General features: G+C 47.1%; 1 protein-coding gene across 1 annotated transcript in view; it reads left to right on the plus strand.

Annotated features, from left to right (window-relative positions):
* Positions 1-18313, plus strand: part of CCDC93 (CCC complex scaffolding subunit CCDC93) — a 994005-nt gene that overhangs the window by 83755 nt on the left and 891937 nt on the right. Inside the window, exon 4 of the mRNA XM_086957357.1 lies at positions 12491-12602. Coding sequence (XP_086813483.1) covers positions 12491-12602 — 112 coding nt within the window. The remainder of the gene's footprint in view (positions 1-12490; positions 12603-18313) is intronic.

Genomic DNA, 18313 nt, shown 5'->3' on the forward strand with positions numbered 1-18313 from the left:
CAAACAGGCTTTAGAAACATGAGGGGCACTGAGACTGCCCTCCTATCAGTAGTGGAGAGAACCAGGAAGATACTGGATGACGAAGGCTGCACTGTAATAATTTTATTAGATCTCAGCGCAGTCTTCGACACAGTCAATCACTCTCTCCTGATTAGCAGACTTCGGAATGTGGGTTTTAAGGGAGGAGCCCTGAAATGGCTGCAGTCTTTCTTAGAAGGCAGAGTTTTTTCGTTTTTTGAGGCAGACTGTATTTCCGAACAAGTGCCTCTTACCTGCGGAGTCCCTCAAGGATCGGCATTAAGCCCCACCCTGTTTAACGTCTATATGAGTTCTCTGGCACATATTGTCACCCCATTTGGGGTGCAGATCATCACCTATGCAGATGATACGCCGCTAGTCATTTCACTGAATAAAAATTACAACACAGAAGGGGCCCTCACGTCCTGTCTAGAAAAAGTGGCCACGTGGATGTATATCTCCTTTCTGAAGCTCAATGGAGCTAAAACAGAAATTATGCTTCTTGGCAAAACTGCTCCGCTTAATATAGACTCCTGGTGGCCCAATAATGTAGGACCGCCCCCCACCCCAAAAAAGTCTATAAAAAGTTTAGGAGTTATACTGGATGCTAATCTTGATTTCAAGGAACAGGCGCGGAAAGTGGCAGGTACCTGCTACGGCCTTCTGCGGATGATTAGAAAAATCCTCCCCATTCTGCCCTTCCTGGTGAGAAGACTACTAGTACAAGCATCGATCCTATCTAGGTTGGACTATGCAAATGCTATCTATCTTGGAGCTCCTGCATCCACCACTAAAATACTACAGATGGTTAAAAACTATGCAGCCCGGCTTCTTTTAAATGTTCACAAACGCTTTTCAGCTAAACCCGCTTTGGCCTCACTCCATTGGCTTCCCATCCATGAAAGGATTCAATTTAAGGCTATGTGTATCACACATAAGTCACTGGCAGGAAAAGGATCTATGTTGGTTCAGGCTATGATCCTTCCCTACCAGCCTAAAAGAGTCCTAAGATCAGAGGGAAAACACCTCTTAATAGTTCCAAGAGTTAAATGCACAAACAGTGGAGGCCGTATGTTTTCATATACTGCTGCCAAACTGTGGAATCGTCTTCCCCTTCATATTCGTTCCCAATCCAATCACCATCATTTTCGGAAACAGCTGGAAACCTTTCTTTTCCCCCCGACATGTTATGATTTTGATTTAGTGTTCCTAGCGCTGGGATGCCTTCGGGTAACCAGGCGCTTTATAAGTGTTTCCTCATTCATTCTCACTAGGGTCACTGGCCACGGTTACCACAATTTGGGTGTCTTAAGCTTATTAAACTACAGAGAACCAGAAAGAGGAGATTTGTTTAACTAGGAGAGTGACATACATGTTACCAAGGGTAGGGCTCACGGGTGAACCCTGGGGAACACCTCAAGGAAGTGAAAAGGTGGTCGAGTTAAAAAAAAATATCCAGAGCCACAAACTGCTCTCGGGTTGAGAGAAATGTTTGAGGAGGGTGAGCGCTAGGTCCTTAATCCCAATAGATGTGAGATGATCTAGAAGTATGTTATGATTGACTGTGTCGAAAGCCACAGCGAGGTCTAATAGAATGAGGGCTACATTGCCTCCTGCATAGACAGTCTGCCTGATTTTCTCCGAAGCTGTATTGAGAGCAAGTTCGGTACTGTGGTGGCTTTCGAAACTAAACTGTGTTTGATGGAGATGTCTGTGGTTCTCAATATGGGAGGTAAGTTCTACATTCGTGGCTCTTTTCACACTTTTTTGCAGGATGTGGGAGCTAGGAGATTGGCCTATATTTGTTAGGCTCTGCCTACCCGCTATGTGCCTAGCAGATGTCTTCTCTCTCTAGAGCTGGATCAACTGGTAGTCCCCCGTTTCAGGAAGGTCAGATGGGGGAGTAGGGCATTCTCAATCTTGGCACCCCAACTATGGAACACACTTCCGTTGGAGATCAAATCTCAGCCCTCATTGGATCTCTTTAGGAAAGCCCTTAAAACTTGGTGCTTCATTAAAGCCTACCAGTAAGTTCCTGTCACCTTGTTGACTCCGCTAGATATTGAGCTAGGCGCCTTGACGCCCACTGGGCTAAGTTGCGCGGTTATAAATCACATTTTATTCATTCATTCATTCAACTTAATTCGTATTTTCCAGAAGAGGGAACACTGAAGATGGTTTCGATTTAGCAGGGAATTGGCTTGTGCAAAACATCTGAATAAAAATGGTAGTCAAATGCTCTGCGATAATCCCTGGAGCTAGTGATCTCTTTTAAGACAAGGTACGATGCGCTTGAGAAGCAATGAGCATGGAAAATGCTACAGCTTGCAAACTCCTTTTCACTTCTTTTCTAGATGCAATTATAGCTGGTATCGGCTGGTTTTAAAAGTTTAGGTTACTGACTCAAAAGGAATGGCTAGGAAAAAATCTTGCACTTCTGCCCTTCTGGATCACATCTTGATTCACTTTGCCCAAGGTTCTGTATATCTTGACACTAGTACTTTGCCCAATGATGTGGTACCAGAAGTCTCGAAACATGACTGTCGACGTCCTTTATTAGACCAAAAAAAGTTAGTTGACTTTCTAATCTTTGTTATTTTTACCAGTTTTCCATATTTCCTTACATAGCTAAGCAATTGCTCGTTTTGGTGAAGAGAGCTACAATTTAGACTGGCTCCTGGTTAGGTTAAGACCTGGAATAAACAGCTTTGAACAATGTTGTTGATCATCTTCCTCTTATTAGACACTTAAAAAAATTATTTAGGTTTTCTCTTTAAAATAACCTTACGGGGGCGTGGCCAAGATGGCGGCCGAAGCAGACGCGAGTCGGTGAAGCTCCCGGGCCAGACCCTGTCCGCGACCCACATATAACGTCAAATCTCCTCCCCTGTAGCTGAATCCTGCAGCCTGAAGCCCGGGAATAACGGTGCCTGCCTCGACAGAGCTTGGAGCCGGTGACGGAGCCCAGGCGCCGTTGCTTCCCCAGGGCACCGTACCTGACTTGGCACCGGCGGGATCGGACTCCGCGCTTCCCTGGGTTGGAGGCCGGACCTGCGGGAGCCTCAGACCGGTAGCGAGGGCACGGCGGGCCCCTGCTGCGAGAGGCGTTGCAACCCAGTGATCCGGCAGCCGGCGGGGAGCGGTCGGGTTCGGCCCCAGCCGTGCCAGAAGCAAGCGCCGGAGGCGCCAAAATCGAGGCCCGGCTTTTGGGCCTGACACGAGGCAGCGAGCGACGCGGCGGAGAGGCGCCAAACCACGGAGAGGCTGGCGAAGGGCCTTCCAGACCCAGAGAGACGGGCGACCGCTCTGGGCCCCAGACGTTGGCTGACACAAGGAGCAGGGCAAGGAGGTGAGAAGGGGGCCCTCGCAACACCAGCGGCCTCGATCCAGCGGCAGGCCCCGCCGAGGACGGCGCTAAGTACCAGCGGCGGAAGCAGGAGCTGGAATCGCCGATAACTGAGGCCCAGGCTTTTGGGCCTAACACCGGAGCAAGGAGGCGAGTCGTGGTGCAGAGCCACGGAGACGCCGGTGAAGGGCCTTCCAGAACCAGGGAGACAAGCGATCGCTCTGGTCCCCAAGACACAGGCAGACACGCGAAGCGGAGTAAGGAGGTGAGAGGAGAGCCCTGGCGACGCCCGCGGCCTCCACATAGCAGCAGACCCCACCGAAGAGGGAGCCGAATAGCAGGTGCAGTGACTACAGACCTCCAACAAGGGGCGACCACGCCAGCCCCGATCCTTGAACCTGTTGGGGGCCGTGCACTAAACCGGAAGCCAGTTGCGGGACACAAGACAGCCCCGTCGCCCACAGATGAGCGACCAGGAGGGGGGAGAAAGCCAGAACCCACAAACTTTATCCCGCGGCTGCCAGGCCTCATTGGAGCACACCGGGGATAATCGGAGGGCCCCCCTGCAAATCCAGAGCCGAGGGTTGAGGCCGTCAGCGGACGGCAGTAGAGCGGCGTGACCCCGGGGGGGGGGGTCGGAAGAGTACGAGATCTACTCAGCGACCCGATAGCGGGGTGTGGGGGTCCGCGCTACCCCCTGGAGACATTGACAAACAGACACTCCACTGAGCAGGCCCGTGTGTTCACACCATGGCGGGGAACAGGAGGCAAGGCGGCCGCACTATACCAGAGATGTTGGCAAAGGGATACAGCAAAGGCGAGAAGAGCCCATCAGGAACACCACCGGCCACGGCCCCGTCCGAACGGGTAGCGGAGAGCGCCCCGATCACCAAGGCCTTTATGGAATCCCTCTTCCAGTCGCTGCGAGATGATATCCAGACCCTTCGGCAGGACATGGCAAGCGAGCACCGGGAACTGCGGCGAGACGTGGACGCCCTGGGAGAAAGAGTAGCGGCGGTCGAGGCGGGGAGCAGTCGCGGGGTGAGGAGGTGGCGCATCTACAACAGGAGGTGCTGCGACTACAGGAGCAACACCTAGACTTGCAGGCCCACGCGGAAGACCTTGAAAACTGCTCTCGAAGAAATAATATAAGGGTCCGAGGTGTACCATCCAAAGCGGAAGGGAACAATATCATGGCCTACCTACAGAGCCTCTTTCGAGGCGTCCTGGGAGAGCCCGCGGACTTTCCCGTTCGCATTGACAGGGCACACAAAGTGGGCCCAGTACGCCGACAGTCTGCTCCGCCTCCATATATACTGGCGTTCCTCCCCGACTTCCCGCTGAAGGAACGCATCATGCAGGAAGCACGCCAGAAACAATTGCTTTAATACCAAGGGCACCCAGTGGCGCTATTTCACAACCTTTCTACGATAACCTTGCAGAAGCGAAGATCATTCAAGGTGGCCACGACCTTTCTGAAGGACAAAGGAATCCAGTACTCTTGGGGCCACCCCTTCCGCCTTGTCTTCAGATGGAATGGAGTCCCTCAACAACTACGCTCCCTGGAGGACACCTGTGCGCTCTTGGGAATAGACCAGCGGACGACTCTGCAAGCAATTCGGGCGGGGACGACTCGTCGCACAAGAGGTCCTCCCGATCAGCAGGAGAGGGCTGGCAACGAGTACGACGACGGAGCACGCCTAAAGCTGCCCACAAGCCAGACCCAGCCTTGGTGGCACGTGAGCGGGAAGCCGCCATCCAGGAAGTCTCTAGGGACACTGCAGCCTTGGAACATGAACTCTCCTTGATCTAGATGCAAAAGGGGGGGGGGGTTCCTTCCTATAGCCTTCTTCTCTAGCGAGTCTGCGGGGGGATGACCAGGGGGCTGCGAAGGTCGCCAGTGCCACGTTTCCCAATACCGACCTGACCTATGGGCCTCCACGAACTTGTGATTGGTCCAGGACAATACTGTTCGTTGGGGAATTGCTAGTTGGGGTTAGGGAGGGAGTCGGGTGGGAGTTGGCGAGCTTTGAGGTTGGGGGCGGGGAGGGATCTGGGAGGGGTGGGAGGGAGGGTGTGGGGGGGGCCTCCTTGTCCAAAGTCCTTTTTTCTTTTGCAGTTCTGCGTACTGCCACGCAAGAAGCGCCGCGTAGCACGGGCCCGACTACCCGCTTAAGATGTCTCTTCCACTGAAAATTCTTTCCCTCAATGTGAGAGGGCTCAACAACCCAAATAAGCGCAAGGCGATACTCTCCCTCCTGGAACATACCGCAGCTGATATATGCCTCCTACAGGAGACGCATTTGCTGCCAAAGGATCATCACCGCCTTAAATGTCGGTCCTTCTCCCTGCAATTTTTCTCCTCGGCGGCTAAGAAGGTGGCAGGAGTAGCGATCTTAGTATCCAAATCCTTACAGGGACAGGTCCTACAGAAGGAAGCAGAGCTTAAAGGCAGGCTGCTGGTACACCGCTTTATGGTTGGGGGACACACATTATTAGTGGGTTCCATTTACGCACCTAATGAGGGGCAGGAGAAATTCCTCACACAGCTCTGGAGACAGCCACAGCTAACACGCACCCACACTTGGTCCTAGGAGGAGATATCAACATAGTGTTCCACAACACAGAAGATCGCAATAACCAACGTTATGGGCAAGTAGGGGCACTTTCTAGGGCAGGGCATTCTCGTCTCTCAGACCTGGGCCTGGCTGACCTATGGAGACACTTTCATCCACAAGCCACAGCGTACACCCACTACTCAGCAGCACATAAGTCATACGCGAGGCTTGATTATTTTCTATGCTCCCCGCAGCTAGTCCTCCGCGCACGAGACGTGGACATTCTCCCCACCTCCCTGTCGGATCACTCCCCGTTGCTGGCATCTTTCCTCTTCCCGAGTATACCCGGTCCGCAACTGCATTGGCGCTTACGAGACACTCTGCTCCAGAGCCCTACCATAGTGGAGCGGATTGGGACCGCCATCACCCAATTTCTCACTCACAATGCCAATACGGACACTACTAAGGCCAACCAATGGGCCGCACTCAAGGCAGTCCTCCGGGGAGAATTAATCTCTATAGCTTCGTCTAATAACAGAGAACGCGCTCAGAAAAGAGCAGAAATAGCCCAACGTGTCACAGAGCTAGAGCAGATGCACCAGCGCACGGGAGCGGCACGGGCATGGCGCCAACTCTGCACAGAGAGGAAAATGCTGGCAGCCCTAGACCAAGACGTGGCAGAATACGCCGCCATACATCTCCGACATGCCTACTATACCGGGGGAGATCGATGCGGGAAGCTTTTGGCGAGTAAACTACATGAGCAACGCCAGAGGCAGGGCATTCGCACTATTAGGTCCAGTCGCGGTGAGCGGATCACGGATGATGCGGCCATTGCCGCGACATTCAGAGACTTCTACACCGACCTATATGCAGCATACACACTTGACATGCTAGCAAGCCAGGCATATTTGGAGAGTGCGCCCCTCTCGTCCCTAAACGAGGCGCAAGCAGAGTTCCTCGATCGGCCTATTGTGCTGGATGAGGTGATATCGGCGATATCCCGCCTCAAACTAGGGAAATCGCCAGACCCTGATGGCTACTCAGCAGCCTTCTACAAGACTTTCTGCCACCAGGTGGCCCCGATGCTACGAGACCTCTTCAACACCTTTGACCAACCAGGTGCAATCCCTGCAGACCTGTTGGAAGCGGCAATATCGGTTATACCTAAACCGGGCCGTGACCACACCCGGTGTAGCTCCTACAGACCGATCTCCCTTCTAAATATTGATCTCAAGCTCTATACGGGAATTCTGGCGAACAGATTGGCATCATACATGCAGCAGTTGGTGGAACTTGACCAGGCGGGCTTCATCCCCCAACGACAGACCAGCGACAATACCAAACGAGTCCTTCATCTCATAGAGGCAGGGTCTCGGACGAGGCCAGGCTGCATGTTGCTCACCATCGACGCCGAGAAGGCCTTCGATAGGGTACACTGGCCCTATCTAGAACTCGTGCTGCGGCGATTCGATATAGGGGAGACTCTCTCCAACTGCATTTTGAATTGCTATCGCCAGCCTAACGCTACGGTTCGGGTTAACGGACACACCTCCCCGCGTTTTCCAATTGGCAGGGGCACCAGACAGGGGTGTCCTCTTTCCCCAATCTTGTTCCCGCTCTACATGGAGCCGCTAACGCAGCGGATCAGGCAGCATGACCTCATCAAAAGGATCAAATTCGGAGGAGACATACACAAGATTAGCTTGTATGCAGATGACCTTCTGCTCTCCCTGACAGAACCGATGCAATCCCTTAGGGCCCTCTTTATTGAGCTCCATACCTTTGCGACAGCATCCGGGTTTAAAATAAACATAGAGAAATCAGAGGCCCTGAACCTATCTTTGTCAGCGGAGGTGCTCGCTGAAGCCAAGGGTGAGTTTGATCTGAAATGGTCTGACTCCACGATCCCATACCTGGGAGTCCTATTAGCCCCTACCTTGCAGGCTACCGCTGACGCCAACTATACCAGGCTCCGCTCCCGCCTCAACGAGGACCTCAGGAGATGGAAGCGACACTCGCTCTCCTGGCTGGGGCGGATTGCTGCTGTCAAGATGAACCTGCTGCCGCAATTCCTTTACGTGTTCCAGGCCCCTCCGCTGCGCCCCCCAAGGGGTTGGCTCCAACGAGCGCAGTCTGATTTGGCACGTTTTGTCTGGAACGGTCGGCGTCTGCGCTTCAAACATGCGATCGCAATACTCCCCTGCCCCCCCCCCCCCCCCCCCGAACACGGCGGGGTAGGGGTACCTGATCTTACTTTATATTACTTTATATTACCAAGCACGCAACTACGCACCCTGGTGGAATGGCACCAATTAGTCAGGTAAGAATTGGCTCTTTCAGGACCAGGCAGTGGCTGCCAGACCCCTCCAGGGAATCCCGTTCTTGCCTCGTTTCCATAGGCCCCCCCAACCTATACGCGTCACAAATCACAAGCACAGTCCTGGAGGTGTGGGACAGGGTGGAGGTCAAACATGACCTTACTTCGTTCCCCTCCCCGATGACCCCGCTCTTCGATAACCCCGATTTTTCCCCAGGTCTGGACCCTAAGGCATTTGCAGCCTGGAGGCGCACGCCCTGCAGGGACCTGGGGCACCTGTTTGACCTAAACGGGGTCCTTCCCTTTCAGAAAATGAAGGAGGACTATGGCATATCAGAAGCGGATCGCCTGCCCTACATGCAAGCGCGACACTGGGCCTTACAGCCAACAATCAGACCGGGCGCACAACGCTTTCTCACCCCATACGAAAAGTGGTTATTGACGCGCACCTCAGATAAGAAACTGATTTCAGACCTATACCAACAACTCCTCCTCACCAATAAATACACATACAATGCAGGGAGGGTCAGGTGGGAGAGAGACTTGGGGAGACAACTTACACATAAAGAATGGAGAGGCATATACCACAGGGCCAGGCACTCGGCCTATCACACCGGTCTCACCGAGACCTTGACCAAGGTGGCCACCTACTGGTACCACACACCAGAACGCTTACACCACTGGGATCCCCACGTCAGTGACCATTGCTGGAGGGGCTGTGGAGAACTTGGCACGTTAGAACACTTGTTATGGAGTTGTGACCGCCTGCAACCCTACTGGAATTCCATCCTGGATGAGATAGACTCCCACTTAGGCTGGGAATCTGGGAAGTTGAGTGTCTATGTTCTACTCGAGCTTCCCAACACACTAATGTACCCCTTAAAATCCAGGAGGGGAAGACTCATAGCGATAGCACTAGGGGCAGCTGTCCAGAACATTGTGGCACACTGGAGGACCACTCAGCCACCCCCATACTCCGGCTGGTTACACAGATTGTGGATGATACTAGGGATGGAGAAGTTATCACTGGCAAAGGCGGGACGAGGAGAAGAGTTTGCTGCACTTTGGCGGCCGTTTCTGACCCTACTTACGGGAGAATTCAGGGAACTAATCTGTCCCCGGTACCTGCGCTTATTGCGTCTAGCAGACACCCCAATTCGAGAACCCAAAGCTCAGCCGCGCAAGCGAAAGACCACAACTGAGGTTTAACATGCATCCTCACATCTGGGACCGAGGGCTGTCTTACCACACTTTGTTTTTCTTTCTTCTTGCTTTGCTTAAATGGACAAGGAGGGGGCGAGGGGGGACAGGGAGGGGGAGGGGTGGAGAATTCGAGACCTATATTTCCCGCTGCTGGAACCCTGTCCAATAGACACTGATCATATTTCCACTGCCTTACACTTGATGGGGGTTCCTTGCAAGTGGCTCAGCACTGCTGTACCGAATGACAAATGTGGTCTCTTTGTTTTTCCTGTTTTGGTGAAAATAATAAAAGAATTAAACCATAAAATAATCTTACATAAAGGTGGCATTGGCAATGGTTAAACAGTGACTCTCCATTATGTAGAAACAAGTGAAGGTTACAAATTCGACAGTACACTATCTATTCATATTTCTTATGAGAAAGACAGCCAAGTCACGGCCTTCATAGATTTTTCAACGGCCTTTGATAAGGTAGACCGGCCACTACTATGGAGAAAATTACACAAAATTGGAGCGCCTTCTCTTCTGCTATCTTTAAACATTGCCCTACATTCTCAAATGTGTTGACAGTTATTAATGGGAGGAAACCAAGGCTTATCATTGGTAATACCCATAGAAAACGGTCTGGAACAAGGTTGTTTGTTAGCATGGCTGCTTTTTTCCTTATATATAGCAGATTTACCCGAATGCTTTTCTCATTTAGAGGAAGATGCACCAAACATAGGCAGCCATACTTTTACATGCCTCCTGTATGCTGACGATATAGCAGTGATGGACCTATCCACTAATATGCTGAATATAACGCTGATATCATTACAAAAATAGACGGTAGCACACTTCTTGAAGATTAATGTTTCGAAAAGCAACTTTTTAATCATGAAATGTAACAGAAGTAGAAAATTATGTAATTTTAAGTGGAACATTGGTCATGTAAAGTTGGAGGTGGTAGATTCCTTTCTCTATTTAAGGAAACTAATAGCAGGCAATAAGAAGAATAAACTTCATATCTATCACAGTTCTTGTAAAGCGGCATCTCACACAAATGACCTGCATATTTTGGATAGTGCAGTGGGTCGAAGGCATTTTTTACACTTGCTTGTTTTTTAAGCAAAAATCCCTCCAACTTTGCTTTATGCTATTGAATCAATTTCTGTAAAGGACTGGAGTTTTTTAGATAGGATTGAATCCAGATTTTTCGTAAATTATGTAAATTTAACGCTCTAGTTCTAATATCTGCTATTAGATTGTAATTTGGCTAGATAAGCTCATATATCCAAGGTTTATCCAGGATTTTGCGTTGGGTATATCAGTTAAAAAATAGTGAGTCATACACATCAAGAGGTTTCATGTGGCAAGACATTTTTGGTGGTAAAGTAGGTAAATATTCCCTTTCTCGTGACTTTTCTCTGGCACTAAAGGTTTTCTGTGCACAAGAAGAATCTGTGATCAACCTCCCGCTTTCAGAATTTAAGTTCTTTTTGAAAACTACAAGTGGTAAGATCAGCTATAATAGAGATCTTACATTTTGCAATTCTAAAGAGAGGCTAAAGATAATAGCCAGGTCGAATTCACTGAGAATTCCTCAGAAATATTTATAATGGAATCTAGAACATGGAATTCGAGGATGGCTTGCCCTATGTCGCATGGACCTTTTACCTTTAAGTGACCTAACAACAAACTGGTCTCATTTCATGATAAATGAAAAAATCGGCAACTTTTGTGAGCTGAGCATTCAGAACCTGGATTATGTCTTGTTTGTCTGCCAGGCATTGGTTTTGAGTTGTCGGCGTTGGCTTTGTCTGATGTTTTTAGAAAACTGTATTAAAAATGTAACTTCAGCCTGTGACTTTCTCTTTTGCCCGAAGAACGAAGCAGTTTATGTAAAACTATTCAATTTTTTAAAGATGTTTATGACTATATTTTATCTTTTTACATATCCTTTTAAATGGACACATGGCTCTCCCTCTGATCCCTGGGCCTTTTGTATTTTTAAGGTTAAAAGAGCCTTAGTACTCTTTCCTTTTTTGGATTGTATTTTGCACATGTATTTGCTGCTGTTCTTTGCACAATTGTGATATGTTGTACTCCCACACTCTTGCTGCTATTTTAAAATTCTTTTTTCAAAGAAATTGTTATACGTTGCTGTATAATGTTTTAGAAATGTGCATATGTAGTTGCGGCTATTTAATGCGTTTTTGCACAAAATTAGAATGTTTAGTTTTCGATTTTCTTGTTAAAGGAAAGTGTTTTGGTTATTCAAATATGCTGATTGTTTCAGAACACTTTTCTGCTTTCACCAAGCAACTGATGTGATGTACAGTATTCTAAACTGAATCTATCATGAAGCTACTGCTGTTTAGTATGGATTAAAGTTGAGCCACTTGTGTTTGGTAGAGGTTTTTATTTAGGACTTGGCTTCTGCTTATTGGTCTTAATACTGAGATCCTTTATTTGTATCTCGCTTATCAGGGTAATTGGCAATATTCAACCATGTTATGTAAGGGGAAATCTAAGACTAGTTATGAAAGGTTTCGATATTTGTTAATGGAGTGAAAATGAATTGTCCTTATGTTTTATTATATTTATTATGTAATAATTGTATATATATTTTATGTGGACCTCTTTGGAGATCCAAACCTTTAATGAATACTGAATTTGAATTTATTTCTGTGTGTTATTTATGGTCGTGAGTTAGGATTCAATGCATAATATAATGGTCAGGAGCTATAATTTACTTTTGTTTATTAAATATAGCTTCTCTTTTTATACACATTTTTCCTAGGTCTAATACGTCTACAATGACACAATGTAAGATTTTAATAAGAAAGCTGCTTTCTACTGGAAAATCTACAGGTTGCTGTATTTCTTTGCTGCATCATGTTATGTAGTTGCAGTGCACAAGCAATCCCACTATCAAGCGCTGCTTGTTTATCCTAAATTTGTGGCGTTTTTTACATATGTAAAACTTTAGGGAAGTCATGTTGCTCAATGAAATGTGAATGGGTTTTTAAATGTAGCCAATCTTTATATATTGTTCTTTTTCAGTGCCTTGACGGAGAAAATCGTTTCTGTTTTACCAAAAATGAAGTGCCCTCATCGCCTGGAGCCTCATCAGATTCAAGGATTGGATTTCATTCATATATTCCCTGTTATACAGGTAATTAACTGAGTATTTAGAATCTGAAACAATGCACATGGCCTCCTTCCAGTCTTCTCTGTTATTGCATAAGAGTTAGGCCATCTTCTCTATGAGATTGGCACCCATATTCACCCTCTTTTCACTCATTCACTCTTCTGATAGGGAGCACCATAGACTTAGAGGGGGTCACGCTCTGTTCAAACCTGTATCACCCTTGTTCAAAATAGTTAATTATCTGTTCACTTTAATGGAATCACCCACTTAAATGTCTTTGTTACTGTGACTAAGGGGCTCATTATGATGGCGGAAGGAGCGGTGGCGGTCCTTCTGCCATCTCTGAGCATTTCATCCACTGCCAAATTAGGATGGCGATGGGTAATGCGGCGGATGCCAAGTCCATCTGCCGCTTTTATGCCTGTGGCAATCGCACCGATTGCCTGGTGGACTGAAAAAGGCTTCTAATATGGTGGTGGTGCCTAGCAGGCGCCGTCCGCCATATTAGGATGTGACCTGGGAGATGCCTTTCTATGACTGCGCTGCTGCCATAGAAAGGCTGGTGGGGATTAGGGGCATGTTGCGGGAACCCTCAGTGTAGGAGAAGGGTCTAAGTGCACTGGGGGGGGTTACCCCGCTTCATTCCCATGCACAAGGTGGCAGGCACTGTGTGGTTTCTGCCACTTTGTGCATGGAAATGCATATCGTGGCATGTTGGCAGTGCGAATGGCGCTGCAGCCAGCAGCACCGTCTGCAATGTCAAAAGGCCAGGATGCGCCCGCCATCATAATTGGACTGGTGGGATCGCCGCACATCCGGCGGGCAGTCCCAGCACCATTATGATGGTGGTAGGGCTGATGTCTGCCCGCCATCATAATGACCCCCATAGTGCTATTGTGACCAGAAAAGTCTATGACCTACCTCAAAAGTGCTGTGTGAACTATGTTCCTGTCCCTAGCGTTCATTACACAAAGTAAAACATTGCGGATTAGAGTAGGTCCCATTGGTTATGCAGTTCTCTTGTAACTTCATCTTCAATACCATTCCAGGTATTAATATCTGCCATTGGAAGGTTATTGTTGAAAAAGCTACACCTAGATCCTATACATCAAAATTCTGTACAACCTATTCCACACTCAGATCTTGGGCAAAACATAAACCAGGCTTATAAAATCCATGCTGGGATTGCTAGGCAGCATCTTTTGGTTTCTAGGCAGGCCCTGCTACCGTAACATGTTTTTGATAAATTAATTACGTATCATAATATAATACTATGAGAGTACTTTTGTCCTTTAAACTTGTGTATTTTGTTTTCACAAGTAAATTCTGGAGTAAGAATGTGCTTATAATAAAAAGGAGCATTAGTACCCACTTCGTCAAGGACAATAATCTAGTTGACCACATCCAGTATGGGTTTAGATCTGATTACAGTACTGAAACAGGTATTCTCCAAATCTTTTATGATGCTGTTTGTGTCACGGATATCGAACTCCTCAGGATCAGGGCGATGCTTAAAGGGGTCCACCTCCTGATTTCCCCATACTCTGACTAAAGTTTAATTCACAGAGCGTATAGGTAATCAAGTGAGGGAAGGGTAGGACCAGCAACGGAAGGGATACCTGAAACGAGAAGACGCAAGGGATTAACAACATGAAATCACGAACTACTCTCAATAATTCTCGCTAGTATATACACACACACCTATAGTGATAACTTCCAGAGGTAAACCCTTCCTCTCTGTCACAGTGCTGTAAGATGCGCCTCTTTAACACGCGGAATATCCCTAGAATTCAAAGCAGAAATTAGTAACACCACCATCTCACCTCACTGTCAAATAGCATAACCTGCCACATACATACCCTCTTTCATACACCCAATAATCCAAGGAGAACCTGTTCCAGTACCAGAGGCAAACACTTGGGGTGATACAATCAAGGGGAAAAAATAAGGCTGGCAAGATCCATTGTTAGAGAATAGTTGCTGCTCAAATGAATGACAACAAATAATAATGAGAAGACTCCACAGATCAACCAGCTGGGTCCAGCAATACAGTTCGTTGATGGGTGTCAGTAACAACCAGCCCTTCTATTATAGAAAAAACACAAAGTTTGAATCTCAACCGTTTCCTCACTGGATACCAAAGGCTTACCGGTCCGCCAGGGCCACCACAAATTCCTAAGGAAACGGAAGGTCCAGAAAGGAAGACGTCATTGTGGTGAAAATCCTGAAGTGTTCCTTATGGCAGACGCTAGTGGGGAATAATGCCTGGGAAGAAAGAGCTCTCACCTACTCCCAGAGCACTGAAGAAGCGAGGAGTGTTCCGGTGCTCCGGCTCAGCCGAGCAGAACACCGAACAGCAGTTCCGAAAATAGAGCCTCACAGGACTTGAAGCTTCAATGAACCCTTCCACCGCCGCAGCAGCAAGCGGGAAAGGAACATCAAGGATTTCTGCTCAGCTGAGCTGGTGACGCGGAGCGAGACACAAACAGATCCGTCTCCTACATGAAGGAATGACCGCAGACGTTGTGTCTCAGCCGAGAACGCAGGAGTGCAACGAGGCAACGAGACTAGGGACAGAGCGGACGGCTCTGCACGTAAGGCATCCAGAAAAGAATCACGTAGAGCGCTACCTGCGCGTTGCATGATTAAGTACATTCAACTCCTCCCAGCAGGCCTTCTGGGATGCGTAGTCCAGTGAGTTGCCGATACGGTAGGCGCCTCGAGTCAGTTCCTGACAGTTTGCATTTTGGACAATGGTGAATCTTGTCTTTTTGTTCTGCTTGATCTCACAGTGGGATTTGACACTGTTAACCTCGATATCCATAACCACACATTGAAAGACATTGTGGTCTTTGAAGGAACTATCCCTCACTGGTTCAGATCCTACCTAGCTAACTTCTCCCAATTTATTAATTTGGAATGTCCATTGTCGGAACAAACTGACACATCACAGTGTCTCTTAAGACTCTGTACTAACTTCAGGCCACTTCAACCTTTATTTGAAGCCTCTGGAGATATAATTTATAAATCCAACATTTCCTAGTAACAATGCTGATATTTTCTGTTTGTATCAATAAAAATCTGTTTACAATAATCAATATATTCCCCACACCCACCTCTTTGTAAAGGTTTAATCTCCTGCTGATATCTTTGCTCTATCTCAGAATCTTGCTAGCATTCAGTCCTGGGTGATACGATGCCAACAAAGTTTATTTTTTATTTTTTATTTTAAACAAGTTTTTAATGGTTGTTTCCAGATGCAGCATTACATACAATGAATCAAATAAAGGACATACGTAAAATACATATGGAAAGGACATACAAAATTAATCGCAAAAGAAAATAACAATTACGATGGTAAAGCAGGTGACTTCAATGCACAAGTTGGTATTGCAATAAATCACAATTTAAAACAATTTTAAACATAGGTAGTGTCAGGTGAAATTGCCTGAAGGTGACTGAGCTTGATAATGGTGACAGTAGGTGTGAACAGATGCTCAACAGGACAGGTTTAGCACAGGGAGCGGGTGACTAAGATAGCCGTTATAGCTAATAGGTCCTGGTGTAATAGACAGTTCTTTTGGAGTGAAATGGTTTAGCATATTTGGTATGAATCAAGGCGGTTTGTGTGAGCTAAGGTATAGATCAGGAGTGTCCCACATGTGTCTGGTAGAAGATTTCCATGGCGAATTCTGGAGGGTTACGTTATCAGCTCCTCTTAGGTTGGTGACCCAGTTTAACCGGTATTTAAAGGAGGCTTTGCGTGTGTCTTTCCAATTGTTGAGTATAATCTTAACCGCTGCTATTAGGAGTAGGTCTAGGAGCGTCCTATCTTTTTCATTCAGCGATTCTGCTCTAAGGAAACCGAAAACTAGTGACAATATATCTCTACTAGGAGCGTATGAAAAGAGATTAGATATGAATTTGAAGACCTTATTCCAGAATGGTACCACACAATTGCACTGGAGTAGTAGGTGTTCTAGGTCACCAATTTTATCCTTGCAATTGCAACAGATGGGATCCTCCCTAATTGTGTGTGAGTGGAGTCCGGCTTGTGTCCAGTAGGCCTTATGCAATTGCCAAAACTTTGTCTGGGAAAGTACCGGACTGATTTTGTTTCTCAAAGTTGAGATCCAAGTTTTGGTCAAGTCCTGCTCCGAAATCGGGGATGAGGACTGCGATTCCCAGAAGGCTATCAGTTTCTTGTTGAGGGTAGATTGTTGGGGGCGTATTAGCTTATAAATCCAGAAGACCTGATGACCTAACTTATGTAACTTTGATAAATAGCTCGAGAGGGAATGGGAGAGGAGAGATAGTTTCTCTTTATTTAATGCTGATTTTATTTTTAAAAAGTTATAGAACTCAATTGGTTTAAGATTATATTTAGCTTTTATTTCTTTGAACGAGAGAGGGTAGGCACCGTTGAAGAGTTGCTGGGGGAAAAAGATACCCTTAACCCAGGAGTCGTTGTGCTGAGGGTTTCTTTTATAAAGTATTTTATGATTGTTCCACAGTGATTCAAGATTGGAGCGTTTAATACTAGGGTCTAGAAGTTTATCAATCTTCAACAGGGCAGCTTTTGTGTTCTTGAATAAGGACTGTGAGCATGTGACCACCGTAAGATTTGTGGTCAGCAGGGCTGCAGGGGAGAGATTTCATGAGGATTGATTTCTCAACGTCCAGCCATACAGGGGTGTAGTCTTCGGATGGCACGAGCCAATAAGAGCCTTGTTTTGCTAAAAAAGCAGTCTGGTAAAGTTTGAAGTTTGCGAGGTTGATCCCACCTAGTGTCTTATTTAGTAGAATTTCTTCATGATAATTCTCGCTTTCTTCCCTTTCCACAAAAATTTGGAGAGCAGGGTGTAGAGTTTATGGTGGAAGTCCTCAGTTAGAAGTAGGGGTAGCATAGTAATTAAATAGTTAACTAGGGGAGAGATCATCATGTTGATGGTCTCAATCCTACCCTACCATGTTATGAATCTTGGGGACCATGCATCAAGAAGAATTTTAATTTTCTCTAGGGTGTTAGCTTCTTTACGCTGGAGTGTCTCTAAAATTGTACTTCCAAATTCAATCCCTAGATATTTAATGTATCCAGGTTGCCAAGCGAGCCCAGAGTCACCTAACATATCTCGGGTACCAAGGATGTTCAGGGGTTTGACTTCGGACTTGTCGCGGTTAAATTTGTAACTGGAATGACTAGAGTATCTTTCTATGGTGGACATGAGTGCCTTGATGGAATCACTCGGGTTCTCTGTAACCACTAGGATATCATCCGTGTAAGCGGCCAGCTTCACTTTGATTTCTCTGAATGATACTCCCTCTATTTCTGCATTACGTTTGATATCCTTGATTAGTGGTTTTAGGGCCAAAAGAAACAGTGCAGGAAAGAGAGGGCAGCCCTGCCTGGTACCCTGTTTTAATGGAAAGGTTCTGACAGGGTTCCATTAATAGCTATTCGGGCAGTAGGGCAGGAGTATAGTGCAAGCACCATATTGATATATGCCTCATCCAGATTAAAAGATGACATGCATTGTTTTAAAAATGACCATGATACCCTGTCGAACGCTTTTTCTGCGTCTAGGGTAATGGCAAAAGAGAGGACAGGCGTTATCTTAGCTTTTTCCAGGATGTGACAAAGTAATCTCGTATTGTCATTAGAGATGCGATACTTAAGAAACCCCACCTGCGAGTTACTGATCAACTTTGGAAGAATCACATTTAGTCTATTGGCT

Source organism: Lissotriton vulgaris, chromosome 2_1, assembly GCF_964263255.1.
Source record: "Lissotriton vulgaris chromosome 2_1, aLisVul1.2, whole genome shotgun sequence".
NCBI classification, from domain to species: Eukaryota; Metazoa; Chordata; class Amphibia; order Caudata; family Salamandridae; genus Lissotriton; species Lissotriton vulgaris.